This window comes from Grus americana, chromosome 27, assembly GCF_028858705.1.
Source record: "Grus americana isolate bGruAme1 chromosome 27, bGruAme1.mat, whole genome shotgun sequence".
Taxonomy (NCBI): Eukaryota; Metazoa; Chordata; class Aves; order Gruiformes; family Gruidae; genus Grus; species Grus americana.
Genome location: NC_072878.1, coordinates 2,595,041 through 2,614,474, shown reverse-complemented (window position 1 = coordinate 2,614,474; position 19,434 = coordinate 2,595,041). Strand labels below are relative to the sequence as shown.

Sequence of the window (19,434 nt, the reverse complement as noted above, 5' to 3'; positions counted from 1 at the left end):
CCTCGGGCATCTTCCAATGCCCTGCTAATGTCCTCTGGCACCCAAAATAGCCCAGTCCCAGACTTGCTTGACTCCTGCACTTATCGCCATATCCCAGCACTGAAATGCATGTCCTCCTGCTGCTGCTGCTGCTGCCTCCAAATCAAAATTCAGCCTGATTCCCTTCAGCATGACACCCCCGCAGCCCCACCACTACTTCAAGTCTTCTTCCTGCCTTTAACACACTCACTGCTATGCATACCCCTCTCTGCCTGCACCCCCATGCATCTCTCAAGCCCTTCCTGTCTCCCCTGCAGTTGTGGGACCTCCCTCCAGGAGGGTCGTGCATTCTCCAGGATCATGGATGTTTCCTGTGGTCCATCCAAGTGTGGGGAGTGAAGGAGGGGAAGAGAGCAAGGTCAGCTCCTGAGGCATGACTGAGCACAGCCACCCCCAGCAGCGGGCATTCCCTATCTGCCAGGCTGAGGCATGCACACAAGATGGAAACATCTTCCTTATCTTTGATGTGCGCAAGAAGGGACTTTCTTCCTGCCACCTTCCCAGGAAAAAGAGAAGCTCCTGGGGGGCAGAGATGGTGGGAACAAGAAAAAGTAGGTCAGTGGCACCCTGTGTCCCCTGTTCTCCTCTCCAGCATATCCTGAGAGGTCTGCAGCCCCTCCGTGCCATCCTGTCTCCCCAGGCTAGCACAAGAGCCCTGGCCCTTGGGGTCCTCAAGAGCTCCTAATCCCCCAGGGACAAAGCAGCCTGCCCCAAGCTGGTGCAGCCAGAAAGCTGTTTCTCTTTCCTGTTCATTTCTGCTAAGCTAAGAATGGATCTTAGACAAAGAAGTTGCTGCACACTCATTTATCTGCTTAAATAAAATGGTTTCCCATATATATACACAGTCTCTTGGTCACACAAGATGGGTGGATATTTAAGAGGAGCAGTAATTATATTTATTTGAAGACAACATCATCAAAAGTGGAAAAAGGGAAAAAAAAATAAAGAAGGAAAGACTGGGCCTGTCACGACATACACAGGGAGAGGAACAGCTGCAGAGGAACGTAGGCAGTCTATGGCTGCTGAAAGACATCCAGTCATCATTTTCCTCACGGCATCCTTGAGCTCCTGGTTTCTCATGCTATAGATGAGGGGGTTCAGTGTTGGAGGTACCACCGAGTACACAACAGCAAACAACAGATCAAGAGATGAGGAGGAGATGGAGGGGGGCTTCAGGTAGGCAAACATGGCAGTGCTGACAAACAGGGAGACCACGGCCAGGTGAGGGAGGCACATGGAAAAGGCTTTGTGCTGTCCCTGCTCAGAGGGGATCCTCAGCATGGCCCTGAAGATCTGCACATAGGACAGCACAATGAAAACAAAACAAAAATAGAGAGGTACTAAAAGCAATAAGCTCAACTTCCCTGAGGCAGGTGTCTGAGCAGGAGAGCTTGAGTATCTGGCAGATTTCACAGAAGGACTAGTACACTCATCTGCCATCAGCCCTACCACAGGCTGTCGAGCCCCAGGCAGCTTAGTTGGAGTCCATTCAGCATCTGTGTGGGTGCTGTCCACCCACAAGGAACACCTGAGCCATTCCTCAGTCCCTGGAAGAGCACACTGGGACCCTCATCTCATCCTTCTGCGCCCATGCAGAAACAAGCAAAGCAACAGTTTTCTCCAGAGTCTCTTCCTTGGGCATGTTCTTGAGAGCAAGACTGGAAAAAGATGTAAGCCTTTGGGCAGTGCCCTGAGGAGATTGCCTTTCCTGGTGGAAATGCTGTTACAGAGGCCAGCTCTGTCAGAGATCTGCTGTGCAGGGACTCTGTACACAGGAACGGCCTCTGCAGCTCCAGAGAAGGTCTTGGGGGATAAAATCTCAGTCAGAAATGTCACTGCAGGGTCCTTTTTAATATTTAAATTCTCAGAGAGTGTGGAAATTAATTTATACTGTCTCCGGGTCAAACAAGAGAGGTGGATAAGAGGGCATAAGATAACATAAACAAGAGGGCAACCTGGTCTAGAGAAGGGCATCCCTGCCAATGGCAGGGGGTTGGAACTAGAAGATGTTTGAAGTCCACTCCAACCCAAAACATTGTTTTATTATATGATTCTATAATGAATTAGAATTGTTATGAATAATGAAAACTCTTTGTGGAGAACATTATCAGAAGTGAAAAAAAAAACCAAAACAAACAAAAAAAAAGGAACAATAACATCAACAACTGCAAAATATTTAAGAGACAGGCTGGGCCTGTCAAGAGTGATGTTGCGAGTGATATGCAGAAGAACATGGGCAGTATATTGCTTCTAAAAACCATCCAGTCATCATATTCCACACTGCATCCTTCAGCTCCTGGTTCCTCATGCTGTAGATGAGGGGGTTCACTGCTGGAGGCACCACCGAGTACAGAACTGCCACCACGAGGTCCAGGGATCGGGAGGACATGGAGTTGGGCTTCAGGTAGGCAAATGTTCCAGTGCTGACAAACAGGGAGACCATGGCCAGGTGAGGGAGGCACATGGAAAAGGCTTTGTGCCATCCCTGCTCAGAGGGGATCCTCAGCACGGCCCTGAAGATCTGCACATAGGACAGCACAATGAAAACAAAACACCCAAAAGATAGACAGACACTAACCATGAGAAGCCCAACCTCCCTGAGGTAATCTGAGTCTGAGCAGGAGAGCTTGAGGATCTGGGGAACTTCACAGAAGAACTGGTCCAGGGCATTGCCCTGGCAGAGAGGTATAGAAAATGTATTGGCTGTGTGCAGCACAGCATAGAGAAACCCACTGCCCCAGGCAGCTGCTGCCATGTGGACACAAGCTCTGCTGCCCAGGAGGGTCCCGTAGTGCAGGGGTTGGCAGATGGCAACGTAGCGGTCATAGGACATGACAGTGAGAAGGAAATATTCTGCTGACATCAGAAAGAAAAAGAAAAAGATCTGTGCAGCACATCCTGTGTAGGAGATGGCCCTGGTGTCCCAGATTAAGTTGGCCATGGCTTTGGGAACAGTGGTGGAGATGGATCCCAGGTCAAGGAGGGAGAGGTTGAGGAGGAAGAAGTACATGGGGGTGTGGAGGTGGTGGTCACAGGCTATGGCAGTGATGATGAGGCCATTGGCCAGGAGAGCAGCCAGGTAGATGCCCAGGAAGAGCCAGAAGTGCAAGAGCTGCAGCTCCTGTGTGTCTGTGAATGCCAAGAGGAGGAACTCAGTGACGGAGCTGCTGTTGGACATTTGTTGGTTCTTAATATGGGGCCATTGTCCTAAAAAGGAAAGGGCAGGGAAAAGCTATGACAGAGTTCTCCTAGCAAAGCCACTCCATTTTTCATAGAAACCCTGCCACCTCTCCTAGTTCCAGGGGATTTCTTTGCTTTGTGCTGGCTGAGTGTGCTGTGAGGAGCAGGACCTCTGCCCCTGTGCTGCCAAGGAGTCAGCTCTGCCCTGCTGCAGTGAGTATATGGGAGCTGGTTCTTGACACCCCCGATGGTCACAAGGCCTATCAGATGCAATTCACCCTTGATGGAAATGTTCAATATCTGCAGTCATCACTCCAAAGAGTGTGGGCTGCAGAAGAGCAGCTCAGCATGTCTGTTGCTCTGTAGTTTTTTTGTTTCCATCATCACATCTGGTGAGTATTAGCTTTAGGGCCAAAGATGCTCTTTTTTACGACTGAAAGGGTGGATTGTTAGAAAAAGAGACGCAAAAGGTCTCAGGTCTCTGTGTCTCAGCGCAGAGTCAAAAGAGCTGCAGTGTCCATCCTTCTTCTTCCCAACAGCCCCGTGCTTTTGCTTCTGCTACCTTGAGGTAGAAGAGGATGACAGCATATACTGATTAGTGTTTAAAAAAAAAAAAAGGAAGCACAACTAGAGTTTGATGAAAGCAGGAGAGTCCTATTTCAAAGGACAGATCTTAGAACTGGATCTTAGAACTGGACATGGCCTCTCTCAGACAGAAGCACAGGAATCTGACAGGAGACTGGCGACCCATGAGGGATGGGTCAGAACTCCCTGGGATCCTACAGGAGAGCTGTGCCTTTCTCGGGGGGCAGCACAGAAGCTCGGTGGGAGAGACAAAGAAGACATTCAGGAATCCTGAAGATGGGATGTCCTAAAGGCAGAGTCAGCTCATTGCTCAGCAGACAACGCCCAGCAGACATCTAGAGTGAGGGACCACAAGAGAGCAGCCTGAAGGCAGCCTAGTCCAGGGCTTGGCTGCAGTTTCCTCCCACTCCCTGCCCATGTCTCTGCTGCCTGGAGCTGTCCCTGCCAGGAGCTGGTGCTCTGCCCACACCTCTCCTCCCTGTCCCTGCTCACAGAGCCCATCCCACCCTCTGTGTTCTCAGCTCTGCCCTGCAGACCCCTCCTGGCAGCAGGGCACTGCCCAGGGGCACCTCTGTGTTGGCAGGTCTTAAGGAGAAGAGCAGATCAACCCTGAAGAGACCACAAAGGTGATGTGAATGCTTTGTGTAGGCAGAGGAAAGGGTGAAGTGACTTTATCAGGTGCGCTGAAAAATGTGACCCTGGCAGGCGGCAGAGTCCCTGCCCCGGCACACAGCCCCTGGGCTGCAGGGACCCTGCTCTGAAGGACACAACTGGGCACCCCTGCCTGCACACCTGCATTCACAGCCACTCAAACTTGCCTCTGCACAGAGAGTCCACCTGGCACATCCCAGGAGCTGTGGGCTCTGCCAGCTTGAGGAGATGCCTCCAGGAACCGCATCGGCATTGCCCTGCACCCAGAGACTTACCGTGTCAAGGGCTCTGAAGATTTCTCCTTCCCTGAGCTCTCAGCAAGCCTCCCATTTCCAACTGCCTTTAAGCTCTCTCTGCCTCGCTGTTCTCCCCTCGGTGCCTGCAGGCAGAGCCCTCAGCCCTGCTGTGCTCTGCAGAGGAGCTGCTCCTGGCCAGAGATGTCTCTCTGCAGCACAGCCCACTTGCCATGAGCTCCCTTTGTCCCAGGAGACCAGCAGCAGAGGACCAGCCCAAGGCGGCATGTTAATAACCCCTCTGGTGGGTTTGGGGATGAGTCCATGAAGCTCAGGCCCTGAGAGGAAGCTGATGAAACCTCTCCAGAAGTCACAGTCCGATGCAAACTCCACAGTTTCTTGGAGCATTAATGGGTCCCCCTGAGGGCCATCCCTGACAAAGCAACTCTGGGGCTGGTTAGAGCAGGCAAGTGGAGGCAGTGATGACAGGTAGGCAAAGGCAACGGCAAGGTGGCTCTGGTGCTGAGTAATCCTGGGTGTGTTTCATCAAGCCAAAGGGCCAAGCTGTGACCCCCCGGTCCCTGGGAGGGGAGACCCTGTCCCTCACACGTGTCTCAGGGCTCTTCCTGGGCCACTGTGATGTGGGGATGTGCAATGCCTAGAGCAGGACTACCACACACTCTTTCTCAGGCTCACAGGTTGTGACAAGGGGGCGATGAAGTCCTGGTGCTCTAATGAGAAGATGTCTCCTCACAGGCATCCCCTGCAGAGAGAACAGCCACAGCCCAGCAGACCAAGGCCTTGGCTGTGTTGGGGGCTTTCAGCCTTACCACTGCCCCCAGATGTCTCCACCACAGGATGTCCTATGGTGTCCCACACATGCACCTCTTTCCCTGCAGGCTCTTGACACCCAGCCTGCTCACCAACTTGGGTCTCACCTGATCATCTTCCTACCCTTACTGATATCTCTCCATCCTCACAGGCTCTTCATTGAAATGCAAAGCTCTGGCTGATCCATACTCTTGCTGGGTGGCCTCTTGTACCACAGAACTGATTAACAGTTAAGTGTTAACTTAATTAAGTTAAGATTAAAAATTTCAAGATACTTTTTTGTTTTCCCTTTGCTTTTTACTCTGTAAGGCAAAAAGTAAGTATTCTATAACTTTCTCTCTTAGTTTCTATGGGGACATCCATTGCCACAGCAGAAGTGTAGGTGACTTCCCATTAACTGTTTCTTTACTATACAAGTAAACCCAAAGGAGTCATTAATTCCTGCAATGGAATTTCTTGCTCAAAGTTACTAGCTGTACACAGTTTCAATCCAGGGCTGCTCCTCTTGAAGGAGATTGATCAGGCATCCCTCACCCCTTCCATCTGGACCTCCAAGCCATACGTACAGCAACTGGCTAAAAAAGCAAATAGAAAACAGCAAAGTTTGCAGGAAGTCTGATATCAAAGAGCCTCCCTCACCGAGCCTTTAGGTATGAGTAACTTTCCTTTCAGTCACTTTAACAGAGGACTTGCTCCACAAACAAAGGAAAGCATTAAAGTGGAATTGCCACAGTCTGAACTTTATTTAAAACAGCTGAAATCTCATCTGTGTAGTCCTGGGGCAGTATTGCACTTCTGTAACACCCAGGGAAACTCCAGAACAGCGATGTGACTCTGCACCAGGCCAAGCGTTGAGTCAGGGTACGTTAAGGTAAAGCGTGGAATCTCACCTATGCTGGATCAAGTCCAAGAAAGAAGTAACAGGAATTCTTCCTAAACATTCCTCTTAAAACCTTCAGAGTGAGGGGAAAACCAAAAGGAAGAGCAATTGGAAGATAACTGCAAAGCAAGAGGAAAAGCTAAATCTGTGTAAAGGCAGATACTTAGTTCTCCATTAGCTAGGGCAGCTTGCGACTAGTTGCAAAAATGCATGCGCTGACATAGAGGTGAAGGACAAAACAGCCCTTCACAGTCTTGGAACGCTCCAGTGGAAGAATCTGTTGAAAAGCATGGTAATATTACAGGGTTGTAGACCCAGCCCAGGCTGCCATCAGTCTTGACCTCTCTGATTAGTTCTTCCATGCTTGGAAGCAACAGGTCTAGTAACGCTTCTCCTCTGGCTGGGCTGTCTGTCACCTGGAATAAGAAATTATGCTCGATGCACTCCACGACTCTCCTGGGCTGCTTACAGCTTGCTGTGCTGCTTTTCCAGCAGATGCCAGCGGGACTGAAGTTCCCCAGTAGGATCTGAGCCTCTGAGCGTGATGCTTCCCGTAGCTGAAGAAAGAAGACTTCATCAAAAGGCTCCTCTTGGTCAGGTGGCCTGTAGCAACCACCAGCCATGAGGTTTCTAGCTGCACAACGGTGCTGGGCTCCTCCCCTTTGTTACCCAGGCTGCGTCCATTGGTCTAGAGGCGCTTCAGCTGGGCTATTGAGCAGGACAACTTTTTTAGAGGAACACACCCTCAACCCTATGAACATTTCAAAGGTGGTTCCCTGGTGGTTCCTCAGACACCAGCAGTGCCCTTAGCCCTTCTCTGTTGTTCAAAACTCCATCCCCTTTCCCCTGCCAAACCTAGTTTTACATGCAATTGGCCTCTGTTATACCATTTTTCTGTCTACTCCCCTCTTTCTTTCTCTGCATGTCCCTCATGGGTGTGCATAGCTCTGTTGATTCCAGCATCCCTCCCAGTCCAGGGTCCCTCTGATTCACAGCCATGTCAGTTAAAAAGTCCAGCTGATCTTCCTGGAAGCAGCATCTGTAGTTTCCTGATGGCCCATCCATTAGTGTGCCTGGCAAAGTTCCTTTCCTGTCATTGACTCTGCTTACTTTGTCAAGTCTGTGTCTCAGCAGATGTTGCTCCTGCTTGCCCCTTTTTCTCTTGGTTTCCCAAATGAGAAGGTCCCCAATCAGACAACCTTGCTGGAATAAACCCTCTCACCCTCTCACATGCCTTCATCCCTTAGCGTGACTGACCAGCTTTGGTTCCCATCACTGCCTCTCTTCTCATTTGCCGCTCAGGTTTGGGTCCCTGTAGGGTCTTGTCTATGGCTTCCTCCTTTGTTCACTGTTTTAGGATCCCTGGTTGCACTGAAACAGGTCCTTGACCAGATACTCCTAAGGGATCAGACACGCTCCTGGCACAGCCCCACAGACAGATGAGAGGAAGAGAGACTTTGGCTGGATGCCGTGAGCGACAGTAAACTATGGATGCTGCTGGTGCAGGTGCTGGCAGTCCCACACCCCCAGAGAAAGGGGTCCTTTTGTGACGGTGTCAGACGGTGACTCCAGGCGGTGCTGGGGCAGCTGCAGGTTCCCCAGGAGGAGAAGCTCAGACAAGCTGCCCCCAGAGCTCCACCAGGGCCAGTGTTTCCTGTCAGCTGAAGGAGCCATCTGTTCTGTGAGACAGTCCCGCACAGGCTCTGGAGATGGGAGGGAACTGGAGGCTCTCAGAGCTCTGGCGGCCCAGCTCTGGCTGGGCTGTTTGTCCCTCCCCGGGTGCCTTCCTGGTGCGCCTGGGGATCCCTGCCCTGGAACACGCCAGGAGCACAGGCACCACTGCTACGGGAGACATTCCGCCACAGCTGCCCCGCCCACCAGCTGCCGGGGGAAGTCCCACCCCCTCCCAGCAGCCGCAGGGGCCACTTGCCCCGCAAGTCCCTCTCCTCTCCTGGCCATGTGCTCTGCTGGGATTGGCTGGCAGCACCGGCCACCCCTGCCGGGTCACATCAGACCCGGAAGGCCCTTCCCCTACACACACCGCGGCCGCCATTTTGCTCTGGCCACCCTTCCAGGACAGGGGGTCCTGCCGTTCCCTTGCCGTGAGCCGCCCTCTTGGTGAACAGCATACTGCTCTGTGATTGGCTAGCGGCCATTTCTTGACACTGTCACCCCCGTGTGTTCTCAAGCAGCCCCTGTGATTGGCTGGCAGGACTGGCCGCCCCGTCCTGCTGTCCTCAGGGGCACGTCACAAAGGAAGCGCCCTGTCATTACATAGAGGGAGGAGGCCGCTTCTGCCTGCCTCCTTTCATCCTGCCTGGTGATTGGCTGGCAGCCATTGTTGACAGCATCGTAGCCAGGTGTTCTCAGGCAGCCTTGCAACTGGCAAGATATCAGAGGGGTGAGGGGCGGCTGGGCTTAGATTCTGGGTGATACCCAGTTTTACACTATAGGTCCGGTCACGTTCAATACATTGAACTATCACGATGACGGATACATCAATAGTGCAAGGCACCCTCTGGCTAGTCACGTTCAATGGACTAGCACTGCCATACGTAAGGAGTTTGGTCGTGTCCAATGAGAATTCTCATGGCTAGATTAATGAATGGTGCAGTTTATTGAAGCGATAGAAGTACAAGTTCTTTTGGATTGCCAGTGATAAATACACCATCTGCAAAGCACGTGCAAGTACCAAGAATATTAAGTATATTAAATTATGAACTGCAAGTATATTAAATTATGAAACAACTCTATAGAGGCTTTCTAAGCTTCCCAGGGAAGCACTCGGTGTAGCTGAGTGTTCGAATCTCACCCAATAGACATCCTTCTGTGGGGGAAGAGAGGTTCAGCCCGTCGACTGATCCCAGAAGTCAGCGATGTTCTCCCAACTTGTCTGTGATGGTATCTTCCCTAACATCCCCTTCTCTTAAGCCATTTTTATACTAGTTTCGTACTTTCAGGTGGAGCTTGAGTGACTCTAGTCATACCTACCTTTGTTATGATTGGTGTAAAACCTTCTCGCTTTGCTTTTAAAGTTATAGACTTAAAGAAATTCAGAGCGCATGTTCAGGGAGGGGTGGTCGCACCTTGGAGGCGGGTAGCCTTTGGGGAGGAGGTGTGTTTTGGTATTCTAATGAGATTATAATGAACGAGGTTCAACCAAAGGACATAATTTCGACAGGAAGTGGAATACTGCTGGTTCAGGGCTGGTTCAGGGTAACAACTATGCAGTTTATCAGTTCCCATCCCTGCGGTGTTATCACAGAGCCTGGCCACGGTGTCTCCACTCCCCTCCACCCTCCGTGCTGTTTTCTCAGACTCGGCAGCACACCAAGCTCCCCTGGTGCTTGCCAGAATCTAAGGTTGCAGGCCATGTTGCTTATGGAACGGATTCTTTGCATATTCACCCTGGAAGTCTCCTCAGCACTGCCACCTCCGGTAATTACTCCGCAGTACCCTAAAAACTTCTGTTCTCTCATCTGCTGATAAGATATTGGACAAGAGATTTGAGGATGATAAGATCATTGAGCTTCAGAGTAGACATTGAGAGGTCTATGGGAAAACCCTCTAACCAAAGCAGGGTCAGGTATATGGTCAGACCTGGTTTCTCAGGCCTTGGTCCACCTGGGTCTTGGAAAACCTGCAAGGATGAAGGACTTCACAGTCTCTCATGGTGATCAATGCTTGTTCCAATGCTTGGCTAGCCTCGTGGTGAAAAAGGTGAGCCTCCCCTTGCTGTGAGGTGTCCCTCAGCCATCCCTTCTCCAGGCTGAAGGAGCCCAGCTTCATCAGCCTTTCCTCACAGAGACACTGATCCAGCCTCCTGACCATCTCAAGGCCCTTCACTAACCCCACTCCAGCTGGGCAACACCTTTCCATTCTTGGGGTTCCCAAAAGTGGACACAGTGTTCTGGATGTGGGCTAGAAAGTTCCACATAGAGAGGGGAAGTCCGTACCTTCCATCTCCTGGCCATGCTGCTGGTCCTACAGCCCAGGGCACTGCTGTCCTCCCCTGCTGCCAGGGCACACGGCTGCCTCCTGTCCAGCTCCCTGCCCACCAAGACCCTTCCCACAGAGCTGCTCCCCAGCCAGGCAGACCCCAGCCTGTGCCATTGCCAGCGTGAGTCCCCTGCAGGGGCAGAACCTGGCACTTGTCCTTGGGGGGGGGTTTCATGAGGTTCCTCTCAATACCTGCTTTCCTCCTCCTTGAGCCCTCTAAGCACAAGGACAGTGCTTGGCAGGACCATGGTGTGTCTCCAGTGGCACAAAGGGCAGGGGAAGGCTGCACTAGGTCCAGCCCACAGGGTTTCCATGATGGTGTGATGAACCACTGTCTAGACTTATGTCCCTTTGCCTTCTGGCTCCTCACAGCCTCTCCTGGCATTGCAGAGCCCTCGTTAGCCCATGGTCTCCTCAGGTTTGCCTTCTCCTCTGGGACACTCCTCCTTGGATTGTAACTCATTTTATGAGGTGCCACTCACTGCCACTTCAGACTCACACACTGTCCCTGGAGATCCCCTCACTTCTCCTGGCAGATCTCCATTCTTCTCCAGGATGACATCTGCCATCAACCCCACCACAAGTGGGACAGCACCAGGCAGATAAGCCAAAGACCAGTTGCTGTCTGAATGGACATGTGCAACCAAGAAGGAAGGTCTTCATCCAGCCCTTGCTCCCCAACAGATCCCCCTGGGACTCTGAGCTTGTCCCCCTGAATCCATCAAGAACCCCAAAGAGCAAAAGTCCTTTGGAGGGAGCAGCTTCTTGGGTGTATTCCTGACAGCAGCTTTGGAAGGGGTGTCCAGCCTTCTGGCCATGCCCTGAGGAGCCCTTCTGGTTATGGTGGTGCTAGCAGAGAGGCCAGCTCTGGCACGCTGCTCCACATGGCCTGCTCCTGCCTTCAGGCACAGGGATGCCACTGTAGAGACAGCAGGACTGTCACAAGTTACACGAGACCTTGGGGGTAACAGCAATGCCAGGACACAGCAGGACAGTGTGGAAGGGAGGAGAGAGCAGCCCTGTCCAGGCCGTGTCCTGCTGCTGGCCTTGGCCATGTCTCCAGGGCAGCAGCAGCCCTGACGTGAAGGCAGCAGAGAGGGAGTGCCCGCTGAGGCAGCGAGGGGCAGCCCCAAGGGCAACCCAGGCTGCTACTCCATGGGGCAGCTGGGCATTTGGCTCCTGAACCCTCCTGCATGCTGGGGCTGCTCCCCCAGCTCCAGAGGAGATGTGCACAGATGGGAGCTGAGAGAATTAACTTCCCACTGCTTTCTCCATGGAGTTTATCTAGACAGGCAACCTGGACCCATATGTACATGAGGTATATTGGTTAAGAAAAAAAACAAGTAGCAGGCTAAGAATAATAATATCACACGTATAAAACAAACAAACAAAAATTAAAAAAACAAACAAAACAACAAACGAACCCCTACAAAACCCAAATAGAGACAAATAAAAAGACAAGTTAGTCCTGGCTTTTCTTGAGATACAGTGGGAACCCTAGTGGGATCATTGGTGCCTTATTAATCACAAGTAAATGAAATTCAAATATTTTCCACAGGGCATCTATGATTTCCTGGTTCTTCATGCTGTAGATGAGGGGGTTCAATGCTGGAGGCACCACCGAGTACAGAATTGCCACCACCAGGTCCAGGGATGGGGAGGAGATGGAAGCGGGCTTCAGGTAGGCAAATATGCCAGTGGTGACAAACAGGGAGACCACAGCCAGGTGAGGGAGGCACGTGGAAAAGGCTTTGTGCCGTCCCTGCTCAGAGGGGATCCTCAGCACGGCCCTGAAGATCTGCACATAGGACAGCACAATGAAAACAAAACACCCAAATGATAAAAAAGAACTTAATATAAGAAGCCCAGCCTCCCTGAGGTAGTCTGAGCCTGAGCAAGAGAGCTTGACGATCTGAGGGATTTCACAGAAGAACTGGTCCAGGGCATTGCCCTGGCAGAGTGGTATAGAAAATGTATTGGCCGTGTGCAGCACAGCATTGAGAAACCCACTGCCCCAGGCAGCTGCTGCCATGTGGACACAAGCTCTGCTGCCCAGGAGGGTCCCGTAGTGCAGGGGTTGGCAGATGGCAATGTAGCGGTCGTAGGCCATGACAGTGAGAAGGGGGTACTCAGCTCCAAGCAGGAAGACAATCAGAAAGACTTGAGCAGCACATCCTGTGTAGGAGATGGACCTGGTGTCCCAGAGGGAATTGGCCATGGCTTTAGGGACAGTGGTGGAGATGGAGCCCAGGTCGAGGATGGAGAGGTTGAGGAGGAGGAAGTACATGGGGGTGTGGAGGTGGTGGTCGCAGGCTATGGCAGTGATGATGAGGCCATTGGCCAGGAGAGCAGCCAGGTAGATGCCCAGGAAGAGCCAGAAGTGCAAGAGCTGCAGCTCCCGTGTGTCTGTGAATGCCAAGAGGAGGAACTCAGTGATGGAGCTGCTGTTGGACATTTGCTGTTTCTTGGCATGGGGGCTGGTTGAAAAAAATGAAAGGACAGGGAAAATTAGGACATCTTCCTCTGAGCAAAGCCACTCCATTCTTCATAGAAACACCCCCCAATTGAAATGCATTTCCCTTCTCTGGTTTGTGCTGGCTGAGTGTGTTGTGAGGAGCTGAGGAGTCAGCTGTGCTCAGCTGCAGTGGGTACATGGAGCTGGCTTGTGACACCTCCAATGTTCACAACCAATGTAATATGTAATCCACCTTTAATGGAAAAGTTCACTTTCTGCTCTCATGACTCAGAAGACTGTGGGCTTCAGAAGAGAGGCTAGGCATTTCCTTAGAAGAATTTTTCTCTGGTTTATTATTTTCCACCATCACATCTGGAGAGTTTTCTTTCTGAGTGGGAAAATACTTATTTTATCATGGAAAAAGGGAAGAGTCTTGAGACAGGACAGGCAAAAGGGTTCAGCTCTTTCTAGCTTAGTGCAGAGTCAGGACAGCTTCAGTGTTCATTAGACTGTCACCCAGCTGCCCTGCACTTTTATTTGTGATGCCTTGAAGATGACATCACACACAAATGACACTTTAAAAAACCCCCAAAACTAGACTGTGATGAGAGATGGGGAGTCCTGGTTGAAAGGGCAGATCTGCAAACTCTTTTTTTTTCCCAGTCCAGACATGCACTTGTGATGGAGAGAGAAGGACACAGCCCCTCTCAGAGAGAAGCAAAGGCCTCTGAGAGGAGAGAACTGACCTCCAAGGGAAAGCTCAGCACTCCCTGGGATCCTACAGCACAGCCTGCTCTTCTGGGGCAGCTCCCAAGCCCAGCAGCACAGGCAAAGCAGACAGTCCGATGTCCTGAAGATGGGATGTCCTAAAGGCAGAGTCAGCTCATGGCTCAGCAGACAATGCCCAGCAGACATCTAGAGTGAGGGAGGACAAGAGAGCAGCCTGAAGGCAGCCTAGCCCAGGGCTTGGCTGCAGTTTCCTCCCACTCCCTGCCCATGTCTCTGCTGCCTGGAGCTGTCCCTGCCAGGAGCTGGTGCTCTGCCCACACCTCTCCTCCCTGTCCCTGCTCACAGAGCCCATCCCACCCTCTGTGTGCTCAGCTCTGCCCTGCAGACCCCTCCTGGCAGCAGGGCACTGCCCAGGGGCACCTCTGTGTTGGCAGGTCTTAAGGAGAAGAGCAGATCAGCCCTGAAGAGACCACAAAGGTGATGTGAATGTTTTCTGTAGGCAGAGGAAAGGGTGAAGTGACTTTATCAGGTGCCTTGAGAAACCACATTCATCACTCACTGTAATTCTAGAGGTGTTTCATTCTTGTGCAATCCTGACAGCTTCATTACCATTTTCACCTACCATCACAGCAAGAAATAGAAAGCACCAACCCTGGGACGCACCTTTACTTCCAGGTAGCCCCTGCCTTGATTTCCTTCTTAAAAAGTTCCCTGTGAAATGTCCCAGGGGTGATCTGGAGCTGTGAGCAGCCTGGAAACATGCAGCACTCTCTCAACAGCAGAACCACACTGCCCTGCCCTACCAGACATTCGTCCTTCTACCCACAGCTTCTCCCTGCAGTTCCATGGGGAGATCCCCGGGCAGGCTGAGCGTTGATCCTGGAACGCAGAAAAGTCCCTGTCCCAGCACACAAAACCCTGCGTTGAAGGGACTCTGATCTGAAATACAGCCCTGTGCATCTCCAGATGCAGACTATGTCTTCACAAGTTATTTAAAATTGTCTAAAAAAAGCCCCTCTTACAGATCCCATCAGCTGTGGGCTCTGCCAGCTTGAGGAGATGCCTCCAGGAACTACAGCTGCATTGCCCTGCACCCAGAGACTTACCGTGTCAAGGGCTCTGAAGATTTCTCTTCTTTTCAGCTCTCAGTCAGCCTCCCAGTCCTGACCACCTTTAAACTCTTCATCTGCCTTGCTCATCTCCCTGAGATACCCTGGCAGTGCCCTTAGCCCTGCTGCGCTTGGCAGAGGAGCTGCTCCTGGCCAGAGATGTCCCTCTGCAGCACAGCCCACTTGCCATGAGCTCCCTCCATCCCAGGAGAGCAGCAGCAGAGGCCCAGCCCAAGGCAGCATGTTAATGACCCCTCTGGTGGGTTTGGGGATGAGTCCATGAAGCTCAGGCCCTGAGAGGAAGCTGATGAAACCTCTCCAGAAGTCACAGTCCGATGCAAACTCCACAGTTTCTTGGAGCATTAATGGGTCCCCCTGAGGGCCATCCCTGACAAAGCAACTCTGGGGCTGGTTAGAGCAGGCAAGTGGAGGCAGTGATGACAGGTAGGCAAAGGCAATGGCAAGGTGGCTCTGATGCTGAGTAATCCTGGGTGTGTTTGATCAAGCCAAAGGGCCAAGCTGTGACCCCCAGCCCCTGGGAGGGGAGACCCTGTCCCACACACGTGTCTCAGGGCTCTTCCTGGGGCAGGGTGTCGTGGGGACGTGCAATGCCAAGTGCAGGACAATGGTACGACACCTCCCAGGCTCTTGGGTGGAGACAAGGAGGCCATGAGGCTCTCGTGCTGTAAGGCTTAGGTGTCTCCTGGTAGGCCTTGGTGAGACAGACAACAGCCACAGCCAATGGGAGCAAGACCTCAGCTCTATTGGGGGCTTTCGACTTTGTCAGCTCCTTTGACCATCTCCACCACAGGTTGTCCTATGGTGTTCTATGCCTGCACCTGTTTCCTGGAAGGCTGTGGACATCCACTGTGCTTGCCAACTGTGTTGGGTTTGTGTGGCAAGGTTTTGGTAGCGGGGGGGCTACAGGGGTGGCTTCTGTGAGAAGCTGCTAGAAGCTTCCCCTGTGTCTGATAGAGCCAATGCCAGCCGGCTCTAAGACGGGCCCGCCGCTGGCCAAGGCCAAGCCAATCAGCGCCTCTGTGATAACATATTTAAGAAGTAGAAAAACACTTAGAGAGAGAGCTTCTGCAGCTGGAGAGAGGAGTGAGAAGATGTATGGAACTCTGCAGACATGAAGGTCAGTGAAGAAGGAGGGGCAGGAGGTGTTCCAGGCGCTGGAGCAGAGATCCCCCTGCAGCCCGTGGTGAAGACCATGGTGAGGCAGGCTGTCCCCCTGCAGCCCATGAAGGAAGGATGAGGGGGTGTAGAGATTCCACCTGCAGCCCGTGGAGGACCCCACGCCAGAGCAGGTGGAGGCACCTGAAGCAGGCTGTGGCCCGTGGGAAGCCCACGCTGGAGCAAGCTCCTGGCAGGACCTGTGGACCTGTGGAGAGAGGAGCCCACGCCAGGGCAGGTTTGCTGGCAGGACTTGTGACCCCGTGGGGGACCCCACGCTGGAGCAATTTGCTCCTGAAGGTCTGCACCCTGTGGGAGGGATTCCATGCTGGAGCAGGGGAACGATGAGAGGAGTTCTCCCCCTGAGGAGGAAGAAGCGGCAGAAACAACGTATGATGAACTGACCGTAACCCCCATTCCCCATCCCCCTGTGCCGCTGAGGGAGTACCTGAATGGGGCCTACAGGAAAGCTGGAGAGGGACTGTTTATCCGGGAGTGTCGTGATAGGACAAAGTGGAATTGGGTTTAAGCTAAAAGAGGGTAGATTCACACTAGATGTTTGGAAGAAATTCTTCATTGTGAGGGCGGTGAGGCACTGGCACAGGTTGCCCAGAGAAGCTGTGGATGCCCCATCCCTGGATGGTTTGAAGGCCAGGTTGGATGGAGCTTTGGGTAGCCTGGTCTAGTGGAGGGTGTCCCTGGCCATGGCAGAGGGGCTGGAACTAGATGACCTTTGGGGTCCCTTCCAAACCCAAGCCATTCTATGATGATTCTATGATGATTCTAACAGAAGTAGATATTCAGAAAGCTGGTCAAAATCTCCTTTTATGAAGGAAAAAGAAACAAACAAACAAACAACCCCCCTCCAACACCAGTTTAGACTTAAACAACAGATGAGCAGAGCTTTAAGTGATGTGGAGGGAAGTGATGCCATCTGTCCCAGGTAAGATTTGGTACTCCAGTGATAGAACAGAGTGGGGTAAATTCAGTGTTATAATCACAGTTAGTTCTTTGGCAGGTAGAACTGGTGGAGAATCTTTATTGTCATTCATGTTCTGTCTAGAGAGAGGGTGCATACAGAGTGAAATAACAGAAAGAATCTCAGAAGATTATGAAAAAGTGAAGGATTTGAAACAGGGAGGAAACATCAGAATAGAATAGAATAGAATAGAATAGAATAGAATAGAATAGAATAGAATAGAATAGAATAGAATAGAATAGAAGAGTTCAAGCTGGAAGGGACCATCTACTCAGGACTATTATCACTCAAGCCATTAAAGATCAAAGGGGCTTTGGATTATTGGGTGTGCGGTCACTGGTGTGTACATGTTCTGGCAGGGGCTTTTCCAAAGGCAACCATCACCTCAGCTGATGTACCTCCACTGTGAACTTATCCACAGGTCACTGTCCATTTGACTCCTGTTCACACGGGTGTTTTAGCAAGTTCCCTTGCTGCCCCCAAACCTACTCGCTGGTGGGAGCAGAGTGGAGAAAAGAAGAGATGAATGCACTGCAGGACTACATGCTTACAAAGAAGGAAGAGCTGGTCAGAGATGTAACATTCAGGGGCGAGAAAGCAGAGTGTAGGATCCTGAGAGAAGGGAAGAAGGCCAAGAGCAGGACTTGAAGAGAGCAGAAGCTGACCTCCTGGCCACCATGCTTGGAAGAATCCCTTGGGATATGGTCCTGCAGAGAAGAGAGTTGCAGAGAGCTGTTTGATGTGCCTAATGCAGAAAGTCAAGAAAAGGTGGCCAGAGGAAGGCATGGATGAGAAAGGAGCTCCTGATGAAAAAACAAGCATGCAGAGGAAGCACAGAGAAGGTGGAAGGTGGCTGCCTTCCAGCCTCAATGGTGCTGTGCTGCTGGGCTGGAGAGAGTCATTTGTACGTGAGTGTCTGTCTGTGCGTGGGGGAACTGGGGAGCTGAGGTGATCCTGGGGCCAGCACCTGGTTAGATGGAAGGTCTAAGACCAGCTCCTGGAGGGATCCATGCTGTCTGAGTGTCTACACAGCTATACATTTTCGTCTAATATCACCATGCGTCAAACAGCCCCACCCTCATTTCTCCTTTCTCCGCTGACCCTGGTTTAGCTTGCTTTGTACCCTCCTTTGGTGTTTTGCAGACTCTCTTCATGGCAATTCCTACCTGGGTCTGTAGAGATCTGCAACTCCTCATGCTGTTCTCTTGTGAGACTACACCACCATCAGGGTAAGCCACCCACACACAAACAGTAACCGCTGACCAAATGGAGCTTCAGTCCAGAGGGACCTGGAGAAACTCGGGGATTTGGCCAAAAGAAACCTCGTGACGTTGACAAGGAGAATTGGCCAGTCTGGCCTCAGGGAGAAGAACCAATCTGTACATCAGGGCCAGCTGGGACCTGCTGTGCTGAGGAGGGACTCTGAGGAGGAGAAGGGCCTGGCAACTGCGAGGGACACCATCCGAGCCAGGGGTTTCTGCTCACTGTGAAGAAGGCCAGTTGCATACGGGGCTGCGTTAGGATGAGCATGGTCACCCAGAGCAGGGCAGTTCTTCTGGCCCTTGACACCGCACTGGTAGGGACCCCCACACATGGCTTTGTCCCAGTTATCAACTCCCTCTTTTGCTGGAGCTGGGAGGAGCTGGAGAGTGGCCAGAGGAGATGTGGCCAGGTGGAGTTTGGGGCCTTAAGCAGATGGGCTGTGTGGAGGGGCTGAGAGACCTGGGCTGCTTTGGCCCCTTTGCCCAGTGGTGGAGAGGCTCAGGGCAGTCTAGGAGTAGCCTGAGACTGCTTGAAAGGGGTGGTTTCAGAGATGGTGGAGCTTTTCTGAAAACTGGGAAACATCATGAGAAAGACAAGATGCCACCAAGTGCATCTTGGGAGGTTGAGATGGGACACAAGGAGAAAGAAATGTCCCTGCAAGTGCAGTTCTGTGGTACAAGAGGCCACCCAGCAAGAGTCTGGATCAGCCAGAGCTTTGCCTTTCAATGAAGAGTCTGTGAGGATGGAGAGATATCAGTAAGGGTAGGAAGATGATCAGGTGAGACCCAAGTTGGTAAGCAGGCTGGGTGTCCAGAGCCTGCAGGGAAAGAGGTGCAGGTGTGGGACACCGTAGGACATGCTGTGGTGGAGACATCTGGGGGCAGTGGCAAGGCTGAAAGCCCCCAACACAGCCAAGGTCTTGGTCTGCTGGGCTGTGGCTGTTCTCCCTGCAGGTGATGCCTGTGAGGAGACATCTTCTCATTAGAGCACCAGGACTTCATCGCCCCCTTGTCACGACCTGTGAGCCTGAGAAAGAGTGTGTGGTAGTCCTGCTCTAGGCATTGCACATCCCCACATCCCACTGGCCCAGGAAGAGCCCTGAGCCATGTGTGAGGGACAGGGTCTCCCCTCCCAGGGGCTGGGGGTCACAGCTTGGCCCTTTGGCTTGATCAAACACACCCAGGATTACTCAGCACCAGAGCCACCTTGCCATTGCCTTTGCCTACCTGTCATCACTGCCTCCACTTGCCTGCTCTAACCAGCCCCAGAGTTGCTTTGTCAGGGATGGCCCTCAGGGGGACCCATTAATGCTCCAAGAAACTGTG

The 19,434-nt window shown here is 52.1% G+C and overlaps 2 protein-coding genes across 2 annotated transcripts; both read right to left on the bottom strand.

Annotated features, from left to right (window-relative positions):
* Positions 1 to 2,236: 2,236 nt before the first annotated feature.
* LOC129196921 (olfactory receptor 14A16-like) lies at positions 2,237 to 3,217 on the bottom strand. The gene has a single exon (XM_054804890.1). The coding sequence runs from the start codon at positions 3,215 to 3,217 to the stop codon at positions 2,237 to 2,239; it is 981 nt and encodes a 326-aa protein (XP_054660865.1).
* A 5,366-nt stretch (positions 3,218 to 8,583) lies between these two features.
* On the bottom strand, positions 8,584 to 12,472 carry LOC129196920 (olfactory receptor 14A16-like; the record flags this gene model as incomplete). Its single annotated transcript, XM_054804889.1, has 2 exons — positions 8,584 to 8,781; positions 12,008 to 12,472. Coding segments are annotated over 2 exons (663 nt in total), but the record flags the coding sequence as incomplete, so codon positions are not given.
* Between the last annotated feature and the right edge of the window lie 6,962 nt (positions 12,473 to 19,434).

What these genes read in the sequence shown, in the direction of transcription:
- LOC129196921 (XM_054804890.1), bottom strand. Translation starts at nt 3,217, where the DNA reads ATGTCCAACAGCAGCTCCGTCACTGAGTTCCTCCTCTTGGCATTCACA.